General features: G+C 48.8%; 1 protein-coding gene across 5 annotated transcripts in view; it reads left to right on the top strand.

Annotated features, from left to right (window-relative positions):
* The window catches only part of CACNA1A (calcium voltage-gated channel subunit alpha1 A), a 409,889-nt gene that overhangs the window by 346,780 nt on the left and 40,000 nt on the right, over positions 1 to 23,109 (top strand). For all 5 annotated transcript variants that reach the window (XM_054538644.2, XM_054538643.2, XM_054538645.2 and 2 more), the window contains 6 exons: positions 5,028 to 5,127; positions 6,248 to 6,408; positions 8,183 to 8,320; positions 10,308 to 10,509; positions 12,589 to 12,753; positions 14,746 to 14,856. In XM_054538644.2, coding sequence (XP_054394619.2) covers positions 5,028 to 5,127; positions 6,248 to 6,408; positions 8,183 to 8,320; positions 10,308 to 10,509; positions 12,589 to 12,753; positions 14,746 to 14,856 — 877 coding nt within the window. The remainder of the gene's footprint in view (positions 1 to 5,027; positions 5,128 to 6,247; positions 6,409 to 8,182; positions 8,321 to 10,307; positions 10,510 to 12,588; positions 12,754 to 14,745; positions 14,857 to 23,109) is intronic.

Raw genomic sequence — 23,109 nt, 5'->3', positions numbered from 1 at the left:
TTGAGGCTACAGTGAGCCAAGATCCCACTACTGCACTCCAGCCTGGGCAACAGAGGGAGAACCTGCCTCAAAAAAAAAGGAGAGAAAGAGAGAGACAGGGTCTCCCTATGTTGTCCAGGCTGGTCTCGAACTTCTGGCCTCAAGCAATCTTCCCAACTCGTCCTCCCAAAGTGCTGGGATTATAGCTGTGAGCCACGGCACCCAGTCTGGGCCTCTTTTGCAGATGAAGATAACGAGAGGCAGAGTCAGGATTCAAACCCAGGTCCCCTCAACTTCAAAGCTCACAACCTTTTAGACATTCTAAAACCTTGCAGCTCCACAACGCCTGGAGAAGAGGGGTTTCTCCGGCTCTTGGCAGTGACTTTCCGTGGTGAATTCACCTTTGGTAACTGACAGCTTTGCAGCTGTCCTGCTACCTGGAAATTTGGCTTTCTTAGGTGCTTTCTTGGCCAGTGCCAGGTGCCTGCCAAGGGCGGGGGACTGAATGGAGGTGGGGGCGGCTTCCAGATGGAAGGATGGACATCAGCCAGCACCATGAGCCTGAGGTTCCCCCAACTGGTGCCCGGGCGGGGACTCGGGGGTGCTCAGGGGTGCGTGTGTGTACGTGCGTGTTCTGTGTTCTTTTTTCTGAGGCCACTTAACGATCTGTCTCTCCCTCTGATGCCACATCACCAGGAGCAGTACACGGTAAAGTCTCTCTCTCTCTCTCTCTCTCTCTCTCTCTCTCTCATATTCTGTCTCTTGTGATCTGTCCCCTGGTGCAGCCTCATTAGTTCTGGGCCTGTTTCTGTGGCCTTGTGTCCTTGCCGCCGCTGTCCTGTCACTTCAAATGACCAGAACTCACTTCCTGGGAAGGAGGCATCCCAAAGGGTCTTGCCAATGCCTCCGCCCATGCCTCACCAGTTCTTGCAGAGAACAGAAGGGGCAGAGGTTCAGTTTCAATAGACAAGCTGGGTGGAGCAGTTATCAGAAGCAATGAAAGTGGGCCAGACACGGTGGCTCACGCCTCTAATCCCAGCATTTTGGGAGGCCGAGGCGGGTAGATGACTTGAGGTCAGGAGTTTGAGACCAGCCTGGCCAACATGGTGAAACCCCATCTCTACTAAAAATACAAAAAATTAGCTGGGCATGGTGGTACACACCTGTAATCCCAGCTACATAGGAAGCTGAGGCAGGAGAATCACTTAAACCTGGGAGGCGGAGGTTGCAGTGAGCTGAGATCACACTACTGCACTCCAGCCTGGGCGACAGAGTGAGACTCCGTCTCAAAAAAATATATAAAATAAATTAAATAATAAAAATATAAAATGGCCATGGAATCATTTTCAGATGAGGAGATGCAGAACGCCCATGGAGACATGCTCCCAAATGTCACTTGTTTGGGACATCAAGATTTTAGCCAGTTCCATGTGCAACCTGGATGTACAGTTCCTTGACATTTTTTTTCTATCAACATGTATTCTAAACTTCCATTTCAAAAGGAAACTTTAGCCAGGTGCAGTGGTGCATGCCTGCAGTCCCAGCCATTTGGGAGGCTGAGACCGAAGGATCACTTGAGCCCAGGAGTTGGAGGCTGCGGTGAGCTATGATCGCACCACTGCACTCCACCCTGAGACTCCATCTCTTTAATTTAAAAAAAAAAAAAAAGGAAACTATATTATCCACTTACAACCAGCATTGCTAACCTAAGATAAATCTGCAAAAGTAAATCTAGGCCAGACACGGTGGTTCACACCTATAATCCCAGCACTTTGGGAGGCCGAGGTGGGCGGATCACTTGAGGTTGGGAGTTTGAGACGAGCCTGACCAACATGGAGAAACCCCGTCTCTACTAAAAATACAAAATTAGCCGGACGTGATGGCGCATGCCTGTAATCCCAGCTGCTCGGGAGGCTGAGGCAAAAGAATTGCTTGAACGGGGAGGCAGAGGCTGCCGTGAGCTGAGATCATGCCATTCACTCCAGCCTGGGCAACAAGAGAGAAACGCCATCTCAAAAAATAAAAATAAAAAAAAATAAATCTAACAGAAATCAGACAATGTTGTTGCCTTCAAGCTGGGCTCTTTGTTAAAAGGAAAATTACTAAGTGTTAGGGAGGTGTTAAAGGCCTATTAGCATCTACCTGCGGCTTCCTTTCTCTTTTAGAACGTCTGAAAGACACGTGGAAAAGAAACTTAAAGTATAATAAAAAAAAAAAAAAGAAAGAAAAAGAAATGATTATGTCCCTCTGAGATCCAATTATTTAATCTGTGCCCCTGCTCTGCCTAAAATTATCTCAGTGACTGTCCAACGTGTGTCTCACACCTGGGGGCACAGCCTTGAGATAATAATGATGTTGTTGGTTTTAAAAAGAAAAAAAAATGTTCAGACTGCTGAATCCTGGAGTATATCTCTGCCTAGCAGGCTAAAATACAATTATCTTCTTTGTTGCCTGAAAAACGAAAAAATGGAGTCTTTTAAAAAGCAAATGGTGTGAAGAATGATGTTTTTGCACTGGATACTGAGACACATAGTGATGGAGGTCTCTGAGGCAGCTTTGCTCATGACCTGGGAGGTCACTATAGGGAGATGTTTTCTAGGTGACCTCCCCACCCAAAGACTCCAACCGGAGGCATTCACATGTCCTGAGACCACACACCAGGCGCAGGCTAGGGGCTGGGACAAGAATCAAGATTAAAGGGGAAATGGCCTGGCGCGGTGGCTCATGCCTGTAATCCCAGCACTTTGGGAGTCAAGGCCAGTGGATCACTTGAGGTCAGGAGTTCGAGACCAGCCTGGCCAACGCGGTGAAACCCTGTCTCTACTGAAAATACAAAAATTAGCCAGGTGTGGTGACTCATGCCTGTAGTCCCAGCTATTCGGGAGGCTGAGGCGGGAGAGTCGCTTGAACCCGGGAGGCAGAGGTTGCAGTAAGCCGAGATCATGCCACTGCACTCCAGCCTGGGCAATAGAGCAAGACTCCATCTCAAAAAAAAAAAAAAAAAAAAAGATTAAAGGGAAAATGAACTCAGAGAAGAGTAGATTACACTGTAAGCCTTTGAAGAGTTTTCTGTTTAAAACCAGAGACCGAAGAAACAAACAAAGATTAACTCCAAAACAGCACATAGGAGCTGGCAGGAGCCAGAGGTAGGCAGTCAGGAAATGCTGTGGGAGGGAGCAACAGGTAATTTGGGCTTTGAGGACCGGGTAGTTCTGTGACTGGAGAAGTGGAGGAAGGGCATTTCTAGCAGTGGGAACAGTATATGCATAAGCGGACAGAGGCAAAAGAATGTGGCTGGGGCTTGAGATATGTAGCCATAAATGGGAATGCAAAGATGAAGGTAAGTTGGACTAGATTTTCAAGAGACTTGAATGCCATGCCCAGAAGTTTGCACTTGCTCTTCTGAGAATTCAGGTGCTCCAGAAGAATTCTGAGCAAGAGAAAGAGTGACATGGTCATTGGCTTTGGCCACTGCGTGCATAAAACATGGAAGAAGAGGCAGGGAATGAGGAGCAAGTTAGGAGACGGGTGAGGGGGGATGGCACCCAGGAACGGATGGTGGGATGTTAAGGAAGGTGACCCACTGGGGATGGGGATAGAGGGCAGGCAGTTGAACATGACTCTCAGGTTTCTGGTGTGGACAACTGGATGGGTCATGAGTGCCATGAACCACAAGCTATTCATGGTCCCACTCAATACCCTCCTCTTGGGGGCCTGAGTCATAGTTGGCCAAGGGTGTCATGGCATTCTGGGGTCTCCATTGCTAAGCTCAGTTCCAACAGACCTTGGACTGAACTTCTGTGCAGTCCTCTCTGGCAAAGATGGGCTCAGAGACCCTTGGAGCAATGCAGCAGAGACCATGGCAGCAGCCACATCACCATCTGAAAGGAGCGGCACCCGGTTATTTTCCCTCCTTCAGGCTCAGGGAATATGGTGGAGGAGGGGAGATTTGGTATAAGGGCCACTTTAAGCATCTTCCAGAATCCCATTGGAAGGGGGAGAAAATCCCATTTTTTTAAAAGCCCACCGATACCACCTTTAAAAAGAATACACGGGGGCCAGGCGCAGTGGCTCACGCCTGTAATCCCAACACTTTGGGAGGCCGAGGTGGGTGGGTCACCTGAGGTCAGGAGTTCAAGACCAGCCTGGCCAACATGGTGAAGCCCCATCTCTACTAAAAATACAAAAGTTAGCTGGGCATGGTGGCACGCACCTGTAGTCCCAGCTACTTGGAGAGGCTGAGGCAAGAGAATCACTTGAACCTGGGAGGTGGAGGTTGCAGTGAGCCAAGATCATACCATTGCACTCCAGCCTGGGCAACAAGAGTGAAACTCCATCTCAAAAAAAAAAAAAAATACGTAGGGGACCACTAAACTCCCAGACCAAGGGCTTTTTTGAAAATAGCTGTGACCAGGTGTAGTGGCTCACACCTGTAATCCCAGCACTTTCAGAGGGTGAGGAGGGCAGATTGCTTGAGCTCAGGAGTTTGAAACCAGCCTGGGCAACATGGTGAAACCTCATCTCTACAAAAAAGACAAAACAATTAGCCAGGCGCAGTGGCGTGTGCCTGTAGTCCCAGCTACTTGGGAGGCTGAGGTGGGAGGATGGCTTTAGCCCAGGAGGCAGAGGTTGCAGTGAGCCGAGATCATGCCACTGCACTCCAGCCTTGGTGACAGAGCCAGACCCTGTTTCAAAAAAGAAAAAAAAAGAAAAGCTGTGCAGAAATGGGGGGTGGGGAATCAGCCAACCCCCTTGTGCTGGGTCTCAGGGACACCCAATACAGCTGCTCAGGCCCAGCCAGATGGCAAAGGGCCCTCAACCAACCCTGGGACCAGAACCACAAAAAACCACCTACTTACTGGCTCCCGAGCCCAAGCTTAACAGGTGAAATGGACCACTCTTCACCAGGAAGGGCAGGGCTGTGCCAAGCTCACCCCAGACTTCTAGGCCTGGGAGGGTAGAGTCCCATGGAGCTGTGGGCTGCCCCCTACCCAACCTGACCTCTGCTTCCTCTCTTCCCTTCTCCCCACCTAAACATTCCTTCACAGTGGTAATAGCAAAGGAAAAGACATTAACACGATTAAATCCCTCCGAGTCCTCCGGGTGCTACGACCTCTTAAAACCATCAAGCGGCTGCCAAAGCTCAAGGTGAGATTGGGAGATGGTGGGGTGCGCTGGGGGGGGACTGTCAGGGTTATCATGTACAGTTGAGCAGGTTGCACACTGCTCAAGGACAACACGTTAAAGGAGGTGCTGATAACATCCTAGCCATTGTATGTGGATATTTGTATTATTACAACTTCCCAGCAGATGGCAGTAAAGTGAGTTGACCTAAAATAATCTGTGTATTATGGCAATTTTTCTTTAGATGAAATGTCTTGGGGTTAAGATCCTTTTTCCTAATTCGCATGAAGGCATCATATGGATTTAAAAGTGTATAACCGCGATCTGGGAAGCAGGAACTAGATTTCTTGTTCCATAAAATTTTGACTTTTCATCTACCTATTCTAGGCTCTAATATCTCCCATTCCAAAACAGCATGAACCAGCATTTCCCAAAAGCCTGTCATTCAAAAAAAAAAAAATTAAAGGAAATAAAATCCAGTCATTAGAGCACCCACTTTCAGTGTATGCTTCACCTGGGGGTCCCCAGTATTGTCTCTTATGTAATATGTTTCTTTAAATCAAGTCACACCTGTAATCCCCGCATTTTGGAAGACCACAGCAGGAGTGTTGCTTGAGCCCAGGAGAATGAGTGCAGCCTGGGCAACATAGTTAGACTCTGTCTGTACTAAAAATTAAAGACAGAAAACAGATACTGTTATGGAAATCTAACCAAATACGGCTGCCTGCCCAAGGCTTTGTGCATTGACAACTGCTCTTTCTTGGTTAAAGAGGGAAAGTGTCAATGGTAGGTGTTAACATAGTAGCAACTAAGTAAAAATTTCTCCTTCACTCAAAAGGATTGAGAGAGTTGGAGAGGAAGTAACTTTGTTACCTTGTTTTTCTGTGTTGGGCTCCTGTATCACCTAAAAGCATCTCTGGTATCCCATTTGGGAGTTTTAGATCCATAGAATGCCAGGATTGAGTCCAACTCCTCCAACACTTATTTCTGAAAGCTGAGGGGACCTTACCCTAGTGACTTAACTTATGACCTTGCCTGTAAAATGGGAATAATCATGGCAGTATTTTGATATTATGGGCCATTGGAGGCAGAAGGTTGGGCAGGTCCCCAGCCCCTGATGCTCTCTGTCAACTCCACCCCACAGGCTGTGTTTGACTGTGTGGTGAACTCGCTTAAAAACGTCTTCAACATCCTCATCGTCTACATGCTATTCATGTTCATCTTCGCCGTGGTGGCTGTGCAGCTCTTCAAGGGGAAATTCTTCCACTGCACTGACGAGTCTAAGGAGTTTGAGAAAGATTGTCGGTGGGTCTCCACTTTCGAGCACATTCCCATTGGAACGGGCAGGTGGGCGGGGAAAAGTGGCTAGAGGCATTGGCCACTTGGGCTCAGAGACTGGAGAAGTGGTGAGCCTTGAGAGTGACTCAGTTGCAATCAGCTTGGATCTTGGGTAGAAAGAAAACCGGTTTTAGAATTTGAGTCACCACCCATAGCCACAGAATGAGTCCTAAGCAAATTGCTTGACCTTTCAGCCACCGCCTTTGTCACGTGAGGGATATTAATACACGTCCACAGTTCCTTACTTGAAATCGTTACAGGCAGATGTGTTTCAAAGTTGAGAATATTTTGAGATTCCCATGTCAGACATGACACCCTCAGCTGGGTCTAAGGCAGCCCTATAATCAAACACAATATTTCTGCCATAAAATGTGTAACTATTTACATCAAATGGGGTAAATAACAAGTATAAAGAGCTTCATGTCCAATCAGATCAGGTTTCATTACCAAATAAGTTAGGTAAGAGGCCAGGTGCAGTGGCTCACACCTGTAATTCCAACACTTTGGGAGGCTGAGGTGGGAGGATCACTTGAGGCCAGGAGTTGGAGACCAGGTTGGGCAACATAATGAGAGCCCATCCTACAAAATAAATTTTAAAAGTTAGCGGAGCATGGTAGCACACACCTGTAGTCCCAGCTACCCGGGAGGCTGAGGTGGGAGGATTGTTTAAACACAGGAGTTCAAGGCTGCAATGCACTATGATGGTACCACTGCACTCCAGCCTGCGTGACAGAGTGAGACCCTGCCTCTCAAAAATATATACATATAGGCTGGGCGCGGTGGCTCATGCTTGTAATCTCAGCACTTTGGGAGGCCGAGGCGGGCGGATCACAAGGTCAGGAGATCGAGACCATCCTGGCTAACACGGTGAAACGCTGTCTCCACTAAAAATACAAAAAAACTAGCTGGGCATGCTGGCAGACGCCTGTAGTCCCAGCTACTCGGGAGGCTGAGGCAGGAGAATGGCGTGAACCCGGGAGGCAGAGCTGGCAGTGATCCCAGATTGGGCCACTGTACTCCAGCCTGGGCAACAGAGCCAGACTCCGTCTCAAAAAAAAAATATATATATATATATGTATATATGTATATATATGTGTATATATATGTATATATGTATATATGTATATATATATGTATATATGTATATATATACACACATATATGTAGTGTGTGTGTGTGTATATATATGTATGTGTATATATAGTGATATTGTTACCAGTGTAAAGTGGCATTTTGCAACATGTGGTAGCCTGTTGTTATCTTGATGGCTATTTATTGAAATTAGGAGGATGCCAGATGTCTGGATAGGAGTCTGGAACTATCCCTTGTTTCCTGCCTTGAAAAGGAGTAGCAACCTCCCTTAGCCTGATGAACCTGTAAATGTCCCCTATGTCTCTCTGCCTCCTCCTAAACTCCCTCCACCCCGTCCCCAGCAAGCCTGAGGCTCTCACCCTGAGGACTAGAAGTTATCACGTTGGAAGAGAGTGCTGGACCCTGGGTCAGCTCTCCCACCAGGAGTAAGATTGTGCCATCACCCATGGATTTATCTCGAAGTAGATGCACACATAATCCCCCATGAAGCACAGGGACACATGGTGGCAGGATGGGGAGTCACTGCTTCCCAGGCAGTCTAGGCTGGTGGACCCCTCTTCCTTTCCCTCCCCCTGTCTCAGATAACCAAAGACAAGTGCAAGACAGCCCCTCTTTCCCGTCTACTAACAGTCCCCACTCTCTGTGGCAGAGGCAAATACCTCCTGTACGAGAAGAATGAGGTGAAGGCGCGAGATCGGGAGTGGAAGAAGTATGAATTCCACTACGACAATGTGCTGTGGGCTCTGCTGACCCTCTTCACCGTGTCCACGGGAGAAGGCTGGCCACAGTAAGTGGCCCGACTGGAAATCTACCCAGGAGGAGCCCCGGGGAGCAGGAGGATAAAGGGCCTGAGAGCTTAGCAATAAGAAAGGTCTTGGAGGCCGGGCATGGTGGCTCACGCCTGTAATCCCAACACTTTAGGAGGCCAAGGCAGGTGTATCACTTGAGGCCAGCAGTTTGAGATCAGCCTGGCCATCATGGCAAAACTCCATGTCTACTAAAAATACCAAAAAAAAAAAAAAAAAACTGCCAGGCATGGTGGCTCACACCTGTGGTCCCAGCTACTCAGGAGGCTGAGACACGAGAATCACTTGAACCCAGGAGGCAGAGGTTGCAGTGAGCCAAGATTGCACCACTGCACTTCATCCTGAGTGACAGAGCAAGACTATGGCCTTCCCGCCTTCAAAAAAAAAAATAGGTGAGGCTGAATCATGGACTTAGTCTTTATTTAAAATTTTGAGCCACTTGCGGTGGCTCATACCTGTTATCCCAGCTACTCAGGAGGCTGAGGTGGGAGGATCGCTTGAGCCCAGGAGTTCAAGGCTGCAGTGAGCTGTGATTGTACCATTGTACTCCAGCCTAGACAACAGAAGGAGACCCCCATCCCTGAAAAAAAAAAGAAGAAATTGATATTTGTTCATCATGGACTTTTTGCATTAATTTTGATTTTTTAAAATATTGGAGCAAAAGATTATCTTGATTACTGAGATTTTCAGTACCCCCTTAATTTGCACCCAAAACAAATGCCTCCCTCCCTCACCTCGTCCAAGTCGTGGTCTTTCTCTCAGAGGTCTTGGAAATGCCAGGCTGGAAGCTTGGTAGATTCCAGCATGTGCCCTCAGCATCCTCACCTCCCTCCCTCTCTCAGCAAATATGCCAACCTGAACATGCCCTACTACCCACTCTCACACACATCCAGTACTCACACGTGGGAATAGTGCTAACCCACAAGGCACCTTTGAGCAAAGTTTTTTTAAACACCGCTTTCTCAACAGGCTTCATTTCCATCTGTCTGAAAATCATCACAATAGACTTAAATGATTTTGTTCAAACAAGGCACTGGAGGGCCACCTGCCAAAAAATTGTCATGAATACACAAATCTATCATGCCTATCATGTGAAGGTATCACTTAGACACAAAGCCTTTGAGCAGTGTACAACCTGCACTACTGTACAGAGCTGCTGTGCACTTACCCACTCTCATATATATCCCCATTGTACCTCCTGAGCACCCAGCATCACCTGTGCTCAAATACCCACTCTACATGCATACAACCCACTTCTACTCCCTCCATTGCCACAACCTGTCTTTAAATCCCGACTTGGCCACTTATAAGTGGGTGATCTTCAGCACGTCCCTTTAAATTGCTGAACCTCAATTTCCTCATGTGCAAACTGGAGCCACTAATAACCTCCCTGGGAGGGTTGCTGAGCAGGTGAGGATGAATCGTTGAATATTGTTTCCAGCACACAGCAAGCCCTTCATGCACAGCAGTAGAAATAACTGACATTGGCCGGGCGTGGTGGCTCACACCTGTAATCTCAACAGTTTGGGAGGCAGGTGGATCACCTGAGATCAGGAGTTCAAGACCAGCCTGGCCAACATGGTGAAACCCCGTCTCTACTAAAAATACAAAAAAATTAGCCAGGCGTGGTGGCACATGTCGGTAATCCCAGCTACTTGGGAATCTGAGGCAGGAGAATCACTTGAACCCAGGAGGCGGAGGTTGTAGTGAGCCAAGATCGCACCACTGCACTCCAGCCTGGGCAACAGGAGCGAAACTCCATCTCAAAAAATTAAAACTAAAATTAAGAAATAACTGACATTGTTGTCAGCCTTTCAAAAAACAGTGACTACTTAAATTTCTTTTTCATTTCCCTTGGTTCCTATTCCACCATCTCACTTCCACCCTCTCTCCACCTTCCTCCTCACCCCTTGGGTCCCTGTCTCTCTCCTTCCTGCCCCTTCCCTCTCCCTGCCCCATCCCTTGCAGGGTCCTCAAGCACTCAGTGGATGCCACCTTTGAGAACCAGGGCCCCAGCCCGGGGTACCGCATGGAGATGTCCATTTTCTACGTCGTCTACTTTGTGGTGTTCCCCTTCTTCTTTGTCAATATCTTTGTGGCCTTGATCATCATCACCTTCCAGGAGCAAGGGGACAAGATGATGGAGGAATACAGCCTGGAGAAAAATGAGGTGCCACTTCCAATTCCATCTGTCCTTTAAAAACTGGGGACACACACAAACTTTAAAACACACACACACAACACCCAGGAACCTGTTTCTAGGGGTACCTGGGGGAGGGAACAGAAGCATCCTCCAAACAGAATCCAGTCTTCAGGGCAGCCTTTCATGGAGTTTCCAGAGGAAACACATCATATAGCGTATGTATCAGTCAGTTTAGACTAGGTTATGCCGCAGTAACAAGCAATCCCAGATTTCATTGCCAAATATCCACAAAGGGACTTATTTTTTGCTCACACTGCATGTCGACATCAGTTGTGGATCTTGCCATCTTTATTCTGGTTGCCAGGCTGGCAGAGCAGCAGAGCAGCCTCCCTCTGAGATGCTCCAGATGAAAAAGAGAGTATATCAGACTGAGGTTCAGCTCTTCAGGCTTGTGCTCAAAAATGACACATGTCACTTCTGCTCACATTTCATCAGCCAAAGCAAGTCACACATCCATTCTGACGTCAGTGGAGTGGGCAAATACAATCTCCCCTAGTGAAGGGTGGTGAATATTTATGAATGAAAAGCCAAGCCAGGTGTGGTGGCTCACACCTGTAATCCCAACATTTTGGAAAGCTGAGGCAGGAGGATCACTTGAGCTCAGGAGTTTGAGACCAGCCCGGCCAACATAGAAAGACCCCATCTCTACTACAAATCAAAAAAATTAGCCAGGTATGATGGTGCACACCTTTAGTCCCAGTAACATGGGAGGCTGAGGTGGGAGGACCCTTGAGCTTGGGAGTTCGAGGCTGCAGTGAGCTATCATCATGCCACTGCACTCCAGCCTGGGCAACAGAGCATGACCCTGTCTCAAAAAAAGGAAAGAAAATCCAGTCCCCAGTCTACCAGAGAGTATAGACATGACTCTTTGCCTCTCTGGCATCATCCAAGCTAAATAGAGGACCTAGAATATATCCTATGCTCCCTTGACCCTTAAGACTTAATAACCACTATTCCTCGTTCTCTCTCCCTCGAAGAGAAGGAGAAGAAGCAGCAAAGTATTCAGTAAGAAAGAATGGGCTGGGCGCAGTGGCTCACGCCTGTAATCTTAACACTTTAGGAGGCCAAGGCAGGAGGATTGCTTGAGCCCGGAAGTTCAAGACCAGCCTGAGCAACATAGTGAGACCCCATCTCTATGATAAAAAAAAAAAAAAAATTTTAATTAGCTGAGTGTGGTGGTGCACGCCTGTAGTCCCAGCTACTCAGGAGGCTGAAGCGGGAGGATCACTTGAGTCCAGGAGGTCAAGGCTGCAGTGAGCTGTGATTGCACTGCACTCCAGCCTGGGTGACAAAGAAAGCCCATGTCAAAGAAAAAAAAAGGAAGGAGGGAGGGAGGGAGGGAAGGAAGGAAGGAAGGAAATGAGAGAGAGAAAGAAAGGAGGGAGGGAGGGAAGGAGATAGGGAGGGAAGAAGGAATGAAGGAGAAAGAAAGGGAGGGAAGGAAAGAAGGAAGAAGAGAGAAAGGAAAGGGGAAAGGGTGGAAGGAATGAAGGGAAGGAAGGAAAAAGGAAAGGGAAGGAGGGAGGGAGGAAGGAAGGAAAGAAGGAGGGAGGGAAGGAAGGAGGGAGGAAAGAAAGGAGGGAGGGAGGGAAGGAAGGAGGGAGGGAAGGAAGGAAGGAAGGAAGGAGGGAGGGAGGGAGGGAGGGAGGAAGGGAAAGAAGGATTAGGCTTCAATTTGATTTGGCACACTTGGTAGCTGTGTCGCCTCAGGCAAGTGGTTTAACCTCTCTAAGCCTCTATTTTGGTCATCTGCAAAGTGAGGCCATTGATAGTACCCACTTCCCGTGTTTGCATTAGCCATGCAATAATGGGGAAATGTCAGTGCAAGTTTTGGCAATTGGTGACATCTCAAGCAACTGTAGCTGTTGGGATAAGAAAGCAATGGTGAGAAGGAAGAGGGAGCCCAGGAATCCTGGCTGGTGGCAAGAGAGGCAGAGACTCAAGCAGAAGCACTTGAGAACCGCGACGAGTTAGACAGAGGGTGCCCGGTGTACAGCCGCCTTCCTCCTGCCTCTGCCGCTCTCACCACTGGCCTCTCTCCCGCAGAGGGCCTGCATCGATTTCGCCATCAGCGCCAAGCCACTGACCCGACACATGCCGCAGAACAAGCAGAGCTTCCAGTACCGTATGTGGCAGTTCGTGGTGTCTCCACCTTTCGAGTACACGATCATGGCCATGATCGCCCTCAACACCATCGTGCTGATGATGAAGGTAAGTGCCCCACACCAGCCCCCAGCACTGCTTAACCCCCACCTCGTTCCTGTCCCTACCCTGGTAAAATGAAACCATCTGGCAGTTTCCCAGACAGACCACACTCTGGATCACCTCTGAGATTTTGTTCCTGCTGTTCCCTCTACCTGACACACTGTTCCCACCACTCCCCCGGCCAGCTTCTTCTTCCCAGCTGTACCTGCAGACCTCTTCCTCCAGAAAGCCTTCCCTGACCACCCAAGACTGCTTGAGGTGCCTGTCTTAGCAGGCATCCTATCTTTATGTCGCCTGCCACAAAAATCCGCGTCAGGTTGCGTGACGGTGTCCCCCACCCACTTGTGAGGACCTCACCCCTGAATTCCTAGTCCAACAAGGATCTGGCTCGGACGGAACAAGAAGCTCTCTATAAATGTTTGATTAATGAAATGAGGGGGCTGGGCACGGTGGCTCATGCCTGTAATCCCAGAACTTTGGGAGGCCGAGGCGGGCAGATCACCTGAGATCACGAGTTCAAGACCAGCCTGACCAACACGGAGAAACCCCATCTCTACTAAAAATACAAAATTAGCCAGGCGTGGTGGTATGCATCTGTAATCCCAGCTACTCGGGAGGCTGAGGCAGGAGAATTGCTTGAAGCTGGGAGGCGGAGGTTGCCATGAGCCGAGATCACACCATTGCACTCTAGCCTGGGCAACAAGAGCGAGACTCCGTCTCAAAAAAAGAAAAAGAAAGAAATGAAGGAGAAGGGGTAGGTGAGGACCCTAAAATCTCCAGGGCTAAGGAGCTGCTTCCCAAAAAAAAAAAAAAAAAACTCTGAAAACCTTTCGCCCTGTGCTTTGGACTCCAAAGCATGGATTCAAGCCCAGCTCTTCCATTTAATTCATTTACCTTTGCGCAAGCAACCAGTGACTTTCTGGGGACTCGGTTTCCCTGTCAATAAAATGGGAATGATAATAATAGCACCTTTGCCCCCTCCAGAGGAGGTGAGAGGATTGAATGAGAAAGTTCATGCAAGGACCTTAGCGCCTTCTGGGCACTTCAAAAACAATCAATAGTGGCCGGGCGCGGTGGCTAACACCTGTAATCCCAGCACTTTGGAAGGTCGAGGCAGGCGGATCACTTGAGGCCAGGTGTTAGAGACCAACCTGGCCAACATGGTGAAATCCCATCTCTACTAAAAATACAAAAATTAGCCGGGCGTGGTGGCACACGCCTATAATACCAGCTGCATGAGAAGCTGAGGCATGAGAATCGCTTGAACCCAGAGGGCGGAAGTTGCAGTGAGCTGAGATCACACCACTGCACTCCAGCCTGGGTGACAGAGTGAGACTCCATCTCAAAAAAAATAAGGAGGCTGGGCACGGCGGCTCAAGCCTGTAATCCCAGCACTCTGGGAGGCCAAGGCGGGCGGATCACAAGGTCAGGAGATCAAGACCATCCTGGCTAACACGGTGAAACCCTCTACTAAAATTCTACTAAAAATTCAAAAAGTTAGCTGGGCGTGGTGGCGGGCACCTGTAGTCCCAGCTACTTGGGAAGCTGAGGCAGGGGGATGACGTGAACCCAGGAGGCGGAGCTTGCAATGAGCTGAGATCACGCCACTGCACTCCAGCCTGGGTGACAGAGTGAGACTCCTCAAAAAAAAAAAAAAAAAAAAAGTATAATTCAGCCAAGCACAATGGCGTATGCCTATAGTCCCGACTATCAGGAGGCTAAGGTAGGATTGTGAGTTCAAGGAAGACCCCGTCTACCAAAAAAAAAAAAAAAAAAAGGAGGCGGGGGGAGGTTTTTGTTTTTTTGGATGTGAAAAGAAGAGCCTAGTCCGGTGGAGAGCTGGGCTTTCCTGAACCTTGCCTCCTACCAGTGAGGTTGCTCAGCCCTTGCCTGGGGCCGGAGTGTTGCCTGGAGAACAGCCATGAAGCTGCCTCCCCACTTCCCACTACTTCCCACCCCTGCTCACTGACCCCTGCTACTCCTGCTTCTTTCCTCTAGTTCTATGGGGCTTCTGTTGCTTATGAAAATGCCCTGAGGGTGTTCAACATCGTCTTCACCTCCCTCTTCTCCCTGGAATGTGTGCTGAAAGTCATGGCTTTTGGGATTCTGGTAAGTACCACCTTGGGGCTACAGCTGTGGGCTTGGGAGAAGCCCAAGGGAGAACAATGGGTCCTGGACGATGGTCTCCCCACATGGCCCCAAGAACCCCAACCTCAAGGGTGGCTTCAGCATCCTGCCAGTGGCCACAGATCCTACTTAGGCATTCTTGTGTTTGCCAAGGAGTCCCAGGGAGACTCAACCTGTGAGTGTTACCATATGGCTGCTTATGTATCCAGCTCCTCAAAATGATGGGAGTCATCATGGCTGGGAGTCGTTAGCATCCATTTTAGAGATAAGAAAACTGAAATCAGGCTGGGCGAGGTGGCTCATGGCTGTAATTCCAACACTTTGAGAGGCCAAGGTGGGCGGATCACCTGAGGTCGGGAGTTCGAGACCAGCCTGACCAACATGGAGAAACTCTGTCTCTACTAAAAATACAAAATTAGCCGGGTGTGGTGGCGCATGCCTGTAATCCCAGCTACTCGGGAGGCTGAGGCAGGAGAATCGCTTGAACCTGGGAGGCAGAGGTTGCGGTGAGCCGAGATCACATCACTGCACTCCAGCCTGGGCAACAAGAGTGAAACTCTGTCTCAAAAAAAAGAAAGAAAGAAAACTGAAATCAGGCTGAGCACAGTGGCTCATGCCTGTAATCCTAGCACTTCAGGAGGCCAAGGCAGGAGGATCGCTTGAAGCTAGACGTTCTCAACCAGCCTGGGCAGCAAAGCAAGCCCCTGTCCCTACAAAAAAAAAAAAAAAAAAAAAATTTTTAATTAGCCAGGCATGGTAACTCGTGCCTGTAGTCCCAGCTACTCAGGAGGCTGAGGTGGGAAGATATTTTGAGCCCAGGAGGTGGAGGTTGCAGTGAACTATGATCATGCCACTGCACCCCAGCCTGGGCAACAGCAAGACTCCATCTTTAAAAAAGAAACACAGAGGTCAGGCACAGTGACTCACACCTGTAATCCCAGCACTTTGGGAGGCAGAGGCAGGCAAATCACTTGAGCCTAGGAGTTCAAGACCACCCTGGCCAACATGGCAAAACCCCATCTCTACTAAAACTACAAAAAATTAGCCTGGCGTGCTTGTGAGTGCCCATAATCCCAGCTACTCGGGAGGCTGAGGCAAGAGAATCACTTGAACCCGCGAAGTGAAGGTTGCAGTGAGCTGAGATCACACCACTGCACTCCAGCTTGAGCAACAGAGCAAGTCTCAAAAAAAATAATAATAAAAATAAATATGTCTTTGTTTTTCTCCAGCCACTAACTAAATTTTAACATTTCCTTCCATCTTAAAGGGAGATAACAAACCCTTAATATTAGTATTATCAACCCTTAATATTATCAACATGACCTGTGTCACTTATAAATATCAGATATTTTCATACTGCATTATAAGGGCTGCAGATACCTTAACATTTAATTTGCATTCATCATTGCTTTAAAATGTTGCTTGTGATTAAACCTACAGCTAGAATTTGTTACTCAGTGGTTTTTTTGTTTTGTTTTGTTTTGTTTCGTTTTGTTTTGAGACAGTCTCACTGTCACCCAGGCTGGAGTGCAGTGACGTGATCTCGGCTCACTGAAAGCTCCGCCCCCTGGGTTCACGCCATTCTCCTGCCTCAGCCTCCTGAGTAGCTGGGACTACAGGCGCATGCCACCACGCCCGGCTAATTGTTTGTATTTTTAGTAGAGCTGGGGTTTCAGCATGTTGGCCAGGATGGTCTTGATCTCCTGACCTCGTGATCTGCCTGCCTCGGCCTCCCAAAGTCCTGGGATTACAGGCGGGAGCCACCGCACCTGGCCTACTCAGTGTGTTAATGGAGAAGTATATTCATTGTTAGATCACCATTTTTAAAACTTTTTTTTTTTTTTTTTTTTGAGACACAGTCTTGCTCTGTTGCCCAAGCTGGAGTACAGTGGCACAATCTTGGCTCACTGAAACTTCCACCTCCTGGGTTCAGGCGATTCTCCCATCTCAGCCTTCTGAGTAGCTGGGACTACAGATGCGCACCAGCATGCCAGGCTAATTTTTGTATTTTTAGTAGAGACGGTGTTTCACCATGTTGGCCAGGCTGGTCTCAAACTCCTGGCGTCAAGCAATCTGCCACTTTGGCCTCCCACTTTGGCCTCCCAAAATGCTGGGATTACAGGCATGAGACACTGTGCCTAGCCTTAAAAAAAATTTTGATAGCTATTTTATTACAAAAGTTTACCTTGCAGCCCTTGCTATTTTGTTATGCATTTACAAGTCTTTATGCATAAAATAAAATAGCCAGCACTCTTCTCACATGGACAAGGTTCACAGCACACACACAAAAGTATAGTTGGCCAGGCGCGGTGGCTCACACCTGTAAATCCCAGCACTTTGGGAGGCAGAGGTGGATGGATCACGAGGTCAAGAGATCCAGACCACCCTTGCCAACATGGTGAAACCCCATCTCTACTAAAAAATACAAAAATTAGCTGGGTGTGGTGGTGCGTGCCTGTAGTCTCAGCTACTCGGGAGGCTGAGGCAGGAGAATCATTTGAACGCGGGAGGCAGAGGTTGCAGTGAGCTGAGATCACACCACTGCACTCTAGCCTGGCGACAGAGCGAGACTCTGTCTCAAAAAAACAAAAAAGTATTTTAGTTCACACCTGTAAGCCCAGCAGTTTGGGTGGCTAAAGTGGGAGGATCACTTGAAGCCAGGAGTTCAAGACCAGGCTGGACAACATAGCGAGACTCCATCTCTATAAAAAAAAAAAAAAAATTAATGGCTGGACACAGTGGCTCATGCCTGTAATCCCAGCACTTTGGGAGGCCAAAGTGGGTGGATCTGTTGAGGCCAGGAGTTCGAGACCAGCCTGGCCAACATAGTGAAACCCTGTCTCTACTAAAAATACAAAAATTAGCTGGGCATGGCGGCACACGCCTATAATCCCAGCTACTCAGGAGGCTGAGGCATGACAATAGTTTCAACTCAGGAGGTGGAGGGAGCCAGGACTGCACCACTGCACTCCAGCCTGGGCAATGAAGGGAGACTCTGTCTCAAAAAAAAAATTAAAAATTAAAAATCAGACAGGCATGGTGCATACATCTATAGTCCTAGCTACTGAGGAGGCTGAAGCGAGAGGATTGCTTGCACCCAGTTGGTCAGAGTTGCAACGAGCTAAAATTGCACCATTACACTTCAGCCTGAGTGACAGAGTGAGACCCCATCTCTAAAAGAATAAAAATAGGCCAAGCATGGTGGCTCATGCCTGTAATCCCAGCACTTCGGGAGGCCGAGGCGGGCGGATCACGAGGTCAGGAGATTGAGACCATCTTGTCTAACATGATGAAACCCCATCTCTACTAAAAATATAAAAAATAGCCAGGCGTGGTGGTACACACCTGTAGTCCCAGCCACTCAGGAGGCTGAGGCAAGAGAATCGCTTGAACCCGGCAGCCAGAGGTTGCAGTGAGCCAAGATCTTGCCACTGCACTCCAGCCTGGGTGACACAGTGAGACTCCATCTCAATAAATAAATAAATAAACAATTATTTTTTTAAAAAATTGGGGGGCTGAGTGTGATGGCTCACACCTGTAATCCCGGCACTTTAGGAGCTTGAGGTGGGCAGATTCCTTGAGGTCAGGAGTTCAAGACCAGCCTGGACAACATGGTGAAACCCCATCTCTACTAAAAATACAAAAATTAGCCGGGCATGGTGGCGTATGCCTGTAATCCCAGCTACTCAGGAGGCTGAGGCATGAGCATCACTTGAACCTGTGAGGTGGAGGTTGCAGTGAGCCAAGATGGCGCCACTGCACTCCAGCCTGGGTGACAGAGTGAGACTTTGTCTCAAAAAAAAAAAAAAAAAAAAAAAAAAAATTAAGGTGAAGAAGGCTTATGCTAATGGGCTGGGACTTGAAGTGAAGTGAATTCTTGAAGGTCCCCAGTGAGTGGCCAAGGTGGGACTTGAACCAGGACATCTGTTCTCTTGACCACCAGCTTAGTCCATCCCTTTGGAGAGAATGACCTACAGCCTGGGTCTCAGCCAGGGTCTCAGGAAACCAAGTTCCCACCTTGGCTCACGGAGGTGGTTAAGGGATCAGCTTTAGCACCAGAGTTCTAGGTTCAGATCTTGCCTTGTCCTATACAAGCTTTGCACCTCTCCATCATTAAAAGGAGCCATCTTCCCCCTCCACCTCAGCAGAGCCCTGATAAACAGCAAATGGACTAATGTGCATCTAGAGGGTTGAGGATGAAGCCTGGCCTGGAGTGGGCACTCAATAAATGCTAGGGGCCAAGCACGGTGGCTGACACCTGTAATCTCAGCACTTTGGGAGGCTGAGGCAGGTGGATCGCTTGAGCCCAGGAGTCTGAGACCAACCTGGACAACACAGTGAGATTCTGTCTCTACAAAAAGTACAAAATTAGCCTGGTGTGGTGGCGTGCACCTGCAGTCCCATCTACTCAGGAGGCTGAGGTGAGAGGATGGATTCAGGCCAGGATGTCAAGGCTGCAGTGAGTCGTGATTGAGCCACCGCACCCCACCCTGGGTGACAGAGCAAGACCCTGTATCAAAATAAATAAATAAATGCTAGGAAAGGGGTCCTAATAATGGACCTTTTTCCTCCAAAACAGTGGCTTTGCTTTGGTGGAGATGCTACTTATTAGAAGCACTTGAGGCCAGGTGTGGTGGCTCATGCCTATAGTCCCAGCACTTTGGGACTCCTGCCAAGGCAGAAGAATTGCTTGAACCCAGGCATTTTAGACCAGCCTGGGCAACATAGCAAGACCTCATCTCTACAAAACATTGAAAAATTAGCCAGCACAGTGGCACATGACCGTTGTCCTAACTACTTAGGCTAAGGCAGGAGGATTACTTGAGCTCAGGAGTTCAAGGCTGCAGTGAGCTGTGATCACATCACTGCCCTCCAGCCTAAGCAACAACACAAGACCTGGACTCTAAAAATCAAAAAAGAAGCACTTAGGGAAATTTCTTATAATTAAATGATACCTTGAGTAAACCCCTAGATGTTCTGATTCATTTGATTTGATGAGGTGGGGGGGAATCACTGAATCTGTAATTTTTTTTTTTTTTTTTTTTTTTTTTTGAGATGGATTCTCACTCTGTCGCCCAGGCTGGAGTGCAGTGATGCAATCTTGGCTCACTGCAACCTCTGCCTCCCGGGTTCAAGCAATTGTCCTGCCTCAGCCTCCCGACTAGCTGGGATTACAGGCGCCCACCATCACGCCCGGCTAATTTTTGTATTTTTAGCAGAGACGGGGATTCACCATGTCAGCCAGGTTGGTCTCCAACTCCTGACCTCAGGTGATCTGCCCGCCTCGGCCTCCCAAAGTGCTGGGATTACAGGCATGAGCCACCCAGCCTGCAGTTATTTTATTCTGAGTTGATCTGCTGCTGCTGAAGTGATTCTTCCACTGGGGCCTGGAGCTGCATCTCCCTCACCCTGCCAATCCTGCAAGAGCCGGCACTGAGCTTCCCCTCTGCTTTCTCTTTTTTTTTTTTTTTTTTTTTTCTGAGATGGGGTCTCACTCTGTTGCCCAGGCTGTTCTTGAACTTGTGGCCTCAAGCAGTTCTCCCTCCTTGGCCTCCCAAAGTGCTGGAATTATAGGCATGAGCCACCATGCTTGGTCTCCCCTTTCAGTTTTAAATGAAGCCACAAGTTCCCTGTGTAACATTCAGGAGATAGAGGGGAGCTCTCTAGCCTAGGGGTTGAGGTCTGTGACCAAATGCCTATAAAGTTGTCTTTGTTTGGACTACCCCAGAAGCAGAGCCTGAGACAAGGATTGAGTGCAAGGAATTCATCTGGGATGGAGGGCAGTAAGGGAGAGAGGAAGTGACACAGGGACAGAAAGGCAACCAGGAAAGAGTGTATTATTAAGCCGGTTCCTGCTGTGAACAAATGGGGCTCAGTTTCAGTGGGGACCTCCAGGAGGCAACAGAGAGCACATACCACAAAGTCATCCCACCTCACGGGGAGGGAATTGGAGTATTTATCCTCCAGTGCCCATCAGACATAATCAAAGGCCACTCCCAGGAGAGCTATTAATTCCCTAACACATGTGCAGCCAGAGAGAGACCCTGGGCAAAGTAATGTACTATAGGTGTGCAGTTGAGCTATGAGCAGGGCCCCAGCAACATCTGCCAAAATGCCAAAAGTGCCAGCGGGACCTGAATTCCTATTTATTTATTTATTTATTTATTTATTTATTTATTTATTTACTTTTTGACAGAGTCTCGCTCTGTGGCCCAGGCTGGAGTGCAGTGGCGCAATCTCAGCTCACTGAAAGCTTTGCCCCCCCCAGGTTCACGCCATTCTCCTGCCTCAGCCTCCAGAATAGCTGGGACTACAGGCGCCCACCACCACGCCTGGCTAATTTTTGTGTGTGTGTGTATTTTTAGTAGAGATGGGGATTCACCATGCTAGCCAGGATGGTCTTGATCTCCTGACCTCATGATCCACCCGCCTCGGCCTCCCAAAGTGCTGGGATTACAGGCGTGAGCCACAGCGCCCAGCCCCCTGAATTCCTTTTTTAGGCGGTTGTGAAACAACAACATCCCATCTGTTGAGCACCTACTGTATATTCCATGCTCAGCGACCCACACTCATTGTCTGATTGCTGTGTTACCGCTGCCTTCCAGAGAAGGGCACAGAGGCCCCAGGCACTTCAACTAGGAGGAAAGCACAGCTCTAAAGTCAGGCTCCTTCTCTGTAAGGTAGAGGGGCTACTTCAGGGTCACACTGACCACCCCAACCCCTGACCTGGCCTCTGCTTCTGCGAAGATGCTGAGAAGGCCCTGCGTTTTGTGTTTTGAGTCCCACTGACCCCAGAGGGGAGGGCCATCTCTTTGACCCAGATTCTTGGATCCAAACTGGGGTGCCACCCATCACCATTTCAGTACCCGGTTGAGGGGAGTCAGAGATAGTAGGAGACCTTGTGGGACTTGAGGCTGTGACTGTTCTCCAAACAATGTGGAGTATTTCCATATTTTAACAAAAGAGAGGCCAGGCATGGTGGCTCACGCCTGTAATCCCAGCACTTTGGGAGGCCGAGGCGGACAGATCACGAAGTCAGGAGATCGAGATCATCCTGGCTAACATGGTGAAACCCCGTCTCTACTAAAAAATACAAAAAATTAGCCGGGCATGGTGGTGGGTGCCTGTAGTCCCAGCTACTCGGGAGGCTGAAGCAGGAGAATGGCATGAACCCGGGGGGCGGAGCTTGCAGTGAGCCAAGATCGTGCCACTGCACTCCAACCTGTCTCAAAAAAAAAAAAAAAAACCGAGAGGCTATGCTTGTGTTTCCCCTTGAGCCAGCACCCAGCCCAGGAATGTAGCAGTCAGGATAGATCAAGTGAAGCTGCAGTAACAAACAGCCCCCACATCTCAGTGACTTAAATTGATGGGAAGGGTTTTTTACATTCAGCAGGGAAGCTGTTTGCCTCATAGTTACTCAGGGACCCAGGCTCACAGAGTAGCTGCCATTCGAAATGTTACTGGTCGCCAAGCCCAGGGTTGAGAGGCTAGAGAGTCCAACGCTGACCAGAAAGTGACCACACTGCTTCCACTCACAGCACATCACTGCACATGGCCCCATCTAAACACAAGGGGACCAGGAAGTGCGTGTGCCTGAAAGGCCCCAAAGCCCCCTGTCCAGTGCCTGTTCTGCACCCTGTTACTGTCCTCCTCCAGATTAGGAAATGGAGACCCAGAGAGGTTAAGCCACTTGCCCATAGCCACACAGCTCTGGTAGCAGAGCTGGGATTTGAACCCAGAGTCTCTTTTCTTTGCGAGTATGCTGCCAACCTAGTGGGGACCTGAACACAGACTGTGGGCTCTCTGAGGCCTGGGTTCAAATCCTGGCCTGGGATTCAATCCTGGGTTCAAATCATCTCTGTGCTGCTAGCCTCAGGCAGATGAGTGGCTTGGTTACCTCCTAGAAAATGGGTATACCCGGGAGTGGTGGCTCACGCCTGTAATCCCAACACTTTGGAAGGCCAAGGTGAGCAGATCACTTGAGGTCAGGAGTTCGAGCCCAGCCTGACCAACATGGTGAAACCCTGTCTCTACTAAAAATACAAAAATTAGCTGGGTGTGGTGGCATGCACCTGTGGTCCCAGCTACTTGGGAGGCTGAGGCAGGAGAATCGCTTGAACCCAGGAGGCAGAGGTTACAGTGAGCCGAGATCACGCCACTGCATTCCAGCCTGGACAATTGAGCGAGACTCCATCTCAAAAAAAAAAAAGAAAGAAAGAAAGAAAAAGAAAATGT

Source organism: Pongo abelii, chromosome 20 (assembly GCF_028885655.2).
Source record: "Pongo abelii isolate AG06213 chromosome 20, NHGRI_mPonAbe1-v2.0_pri, whole genome shotgun sequence".
Classification (NCBI taxonomy): Eukaryota; Metazoa; Chordata; class Mammalia; order Primates; family Hominidae; genus Pongo; species Pongo abelii.
Note: the sequence above shows the minus strand (reverse complement) of the source record. Positions and strands in the feature narration are given on the sequence as shown.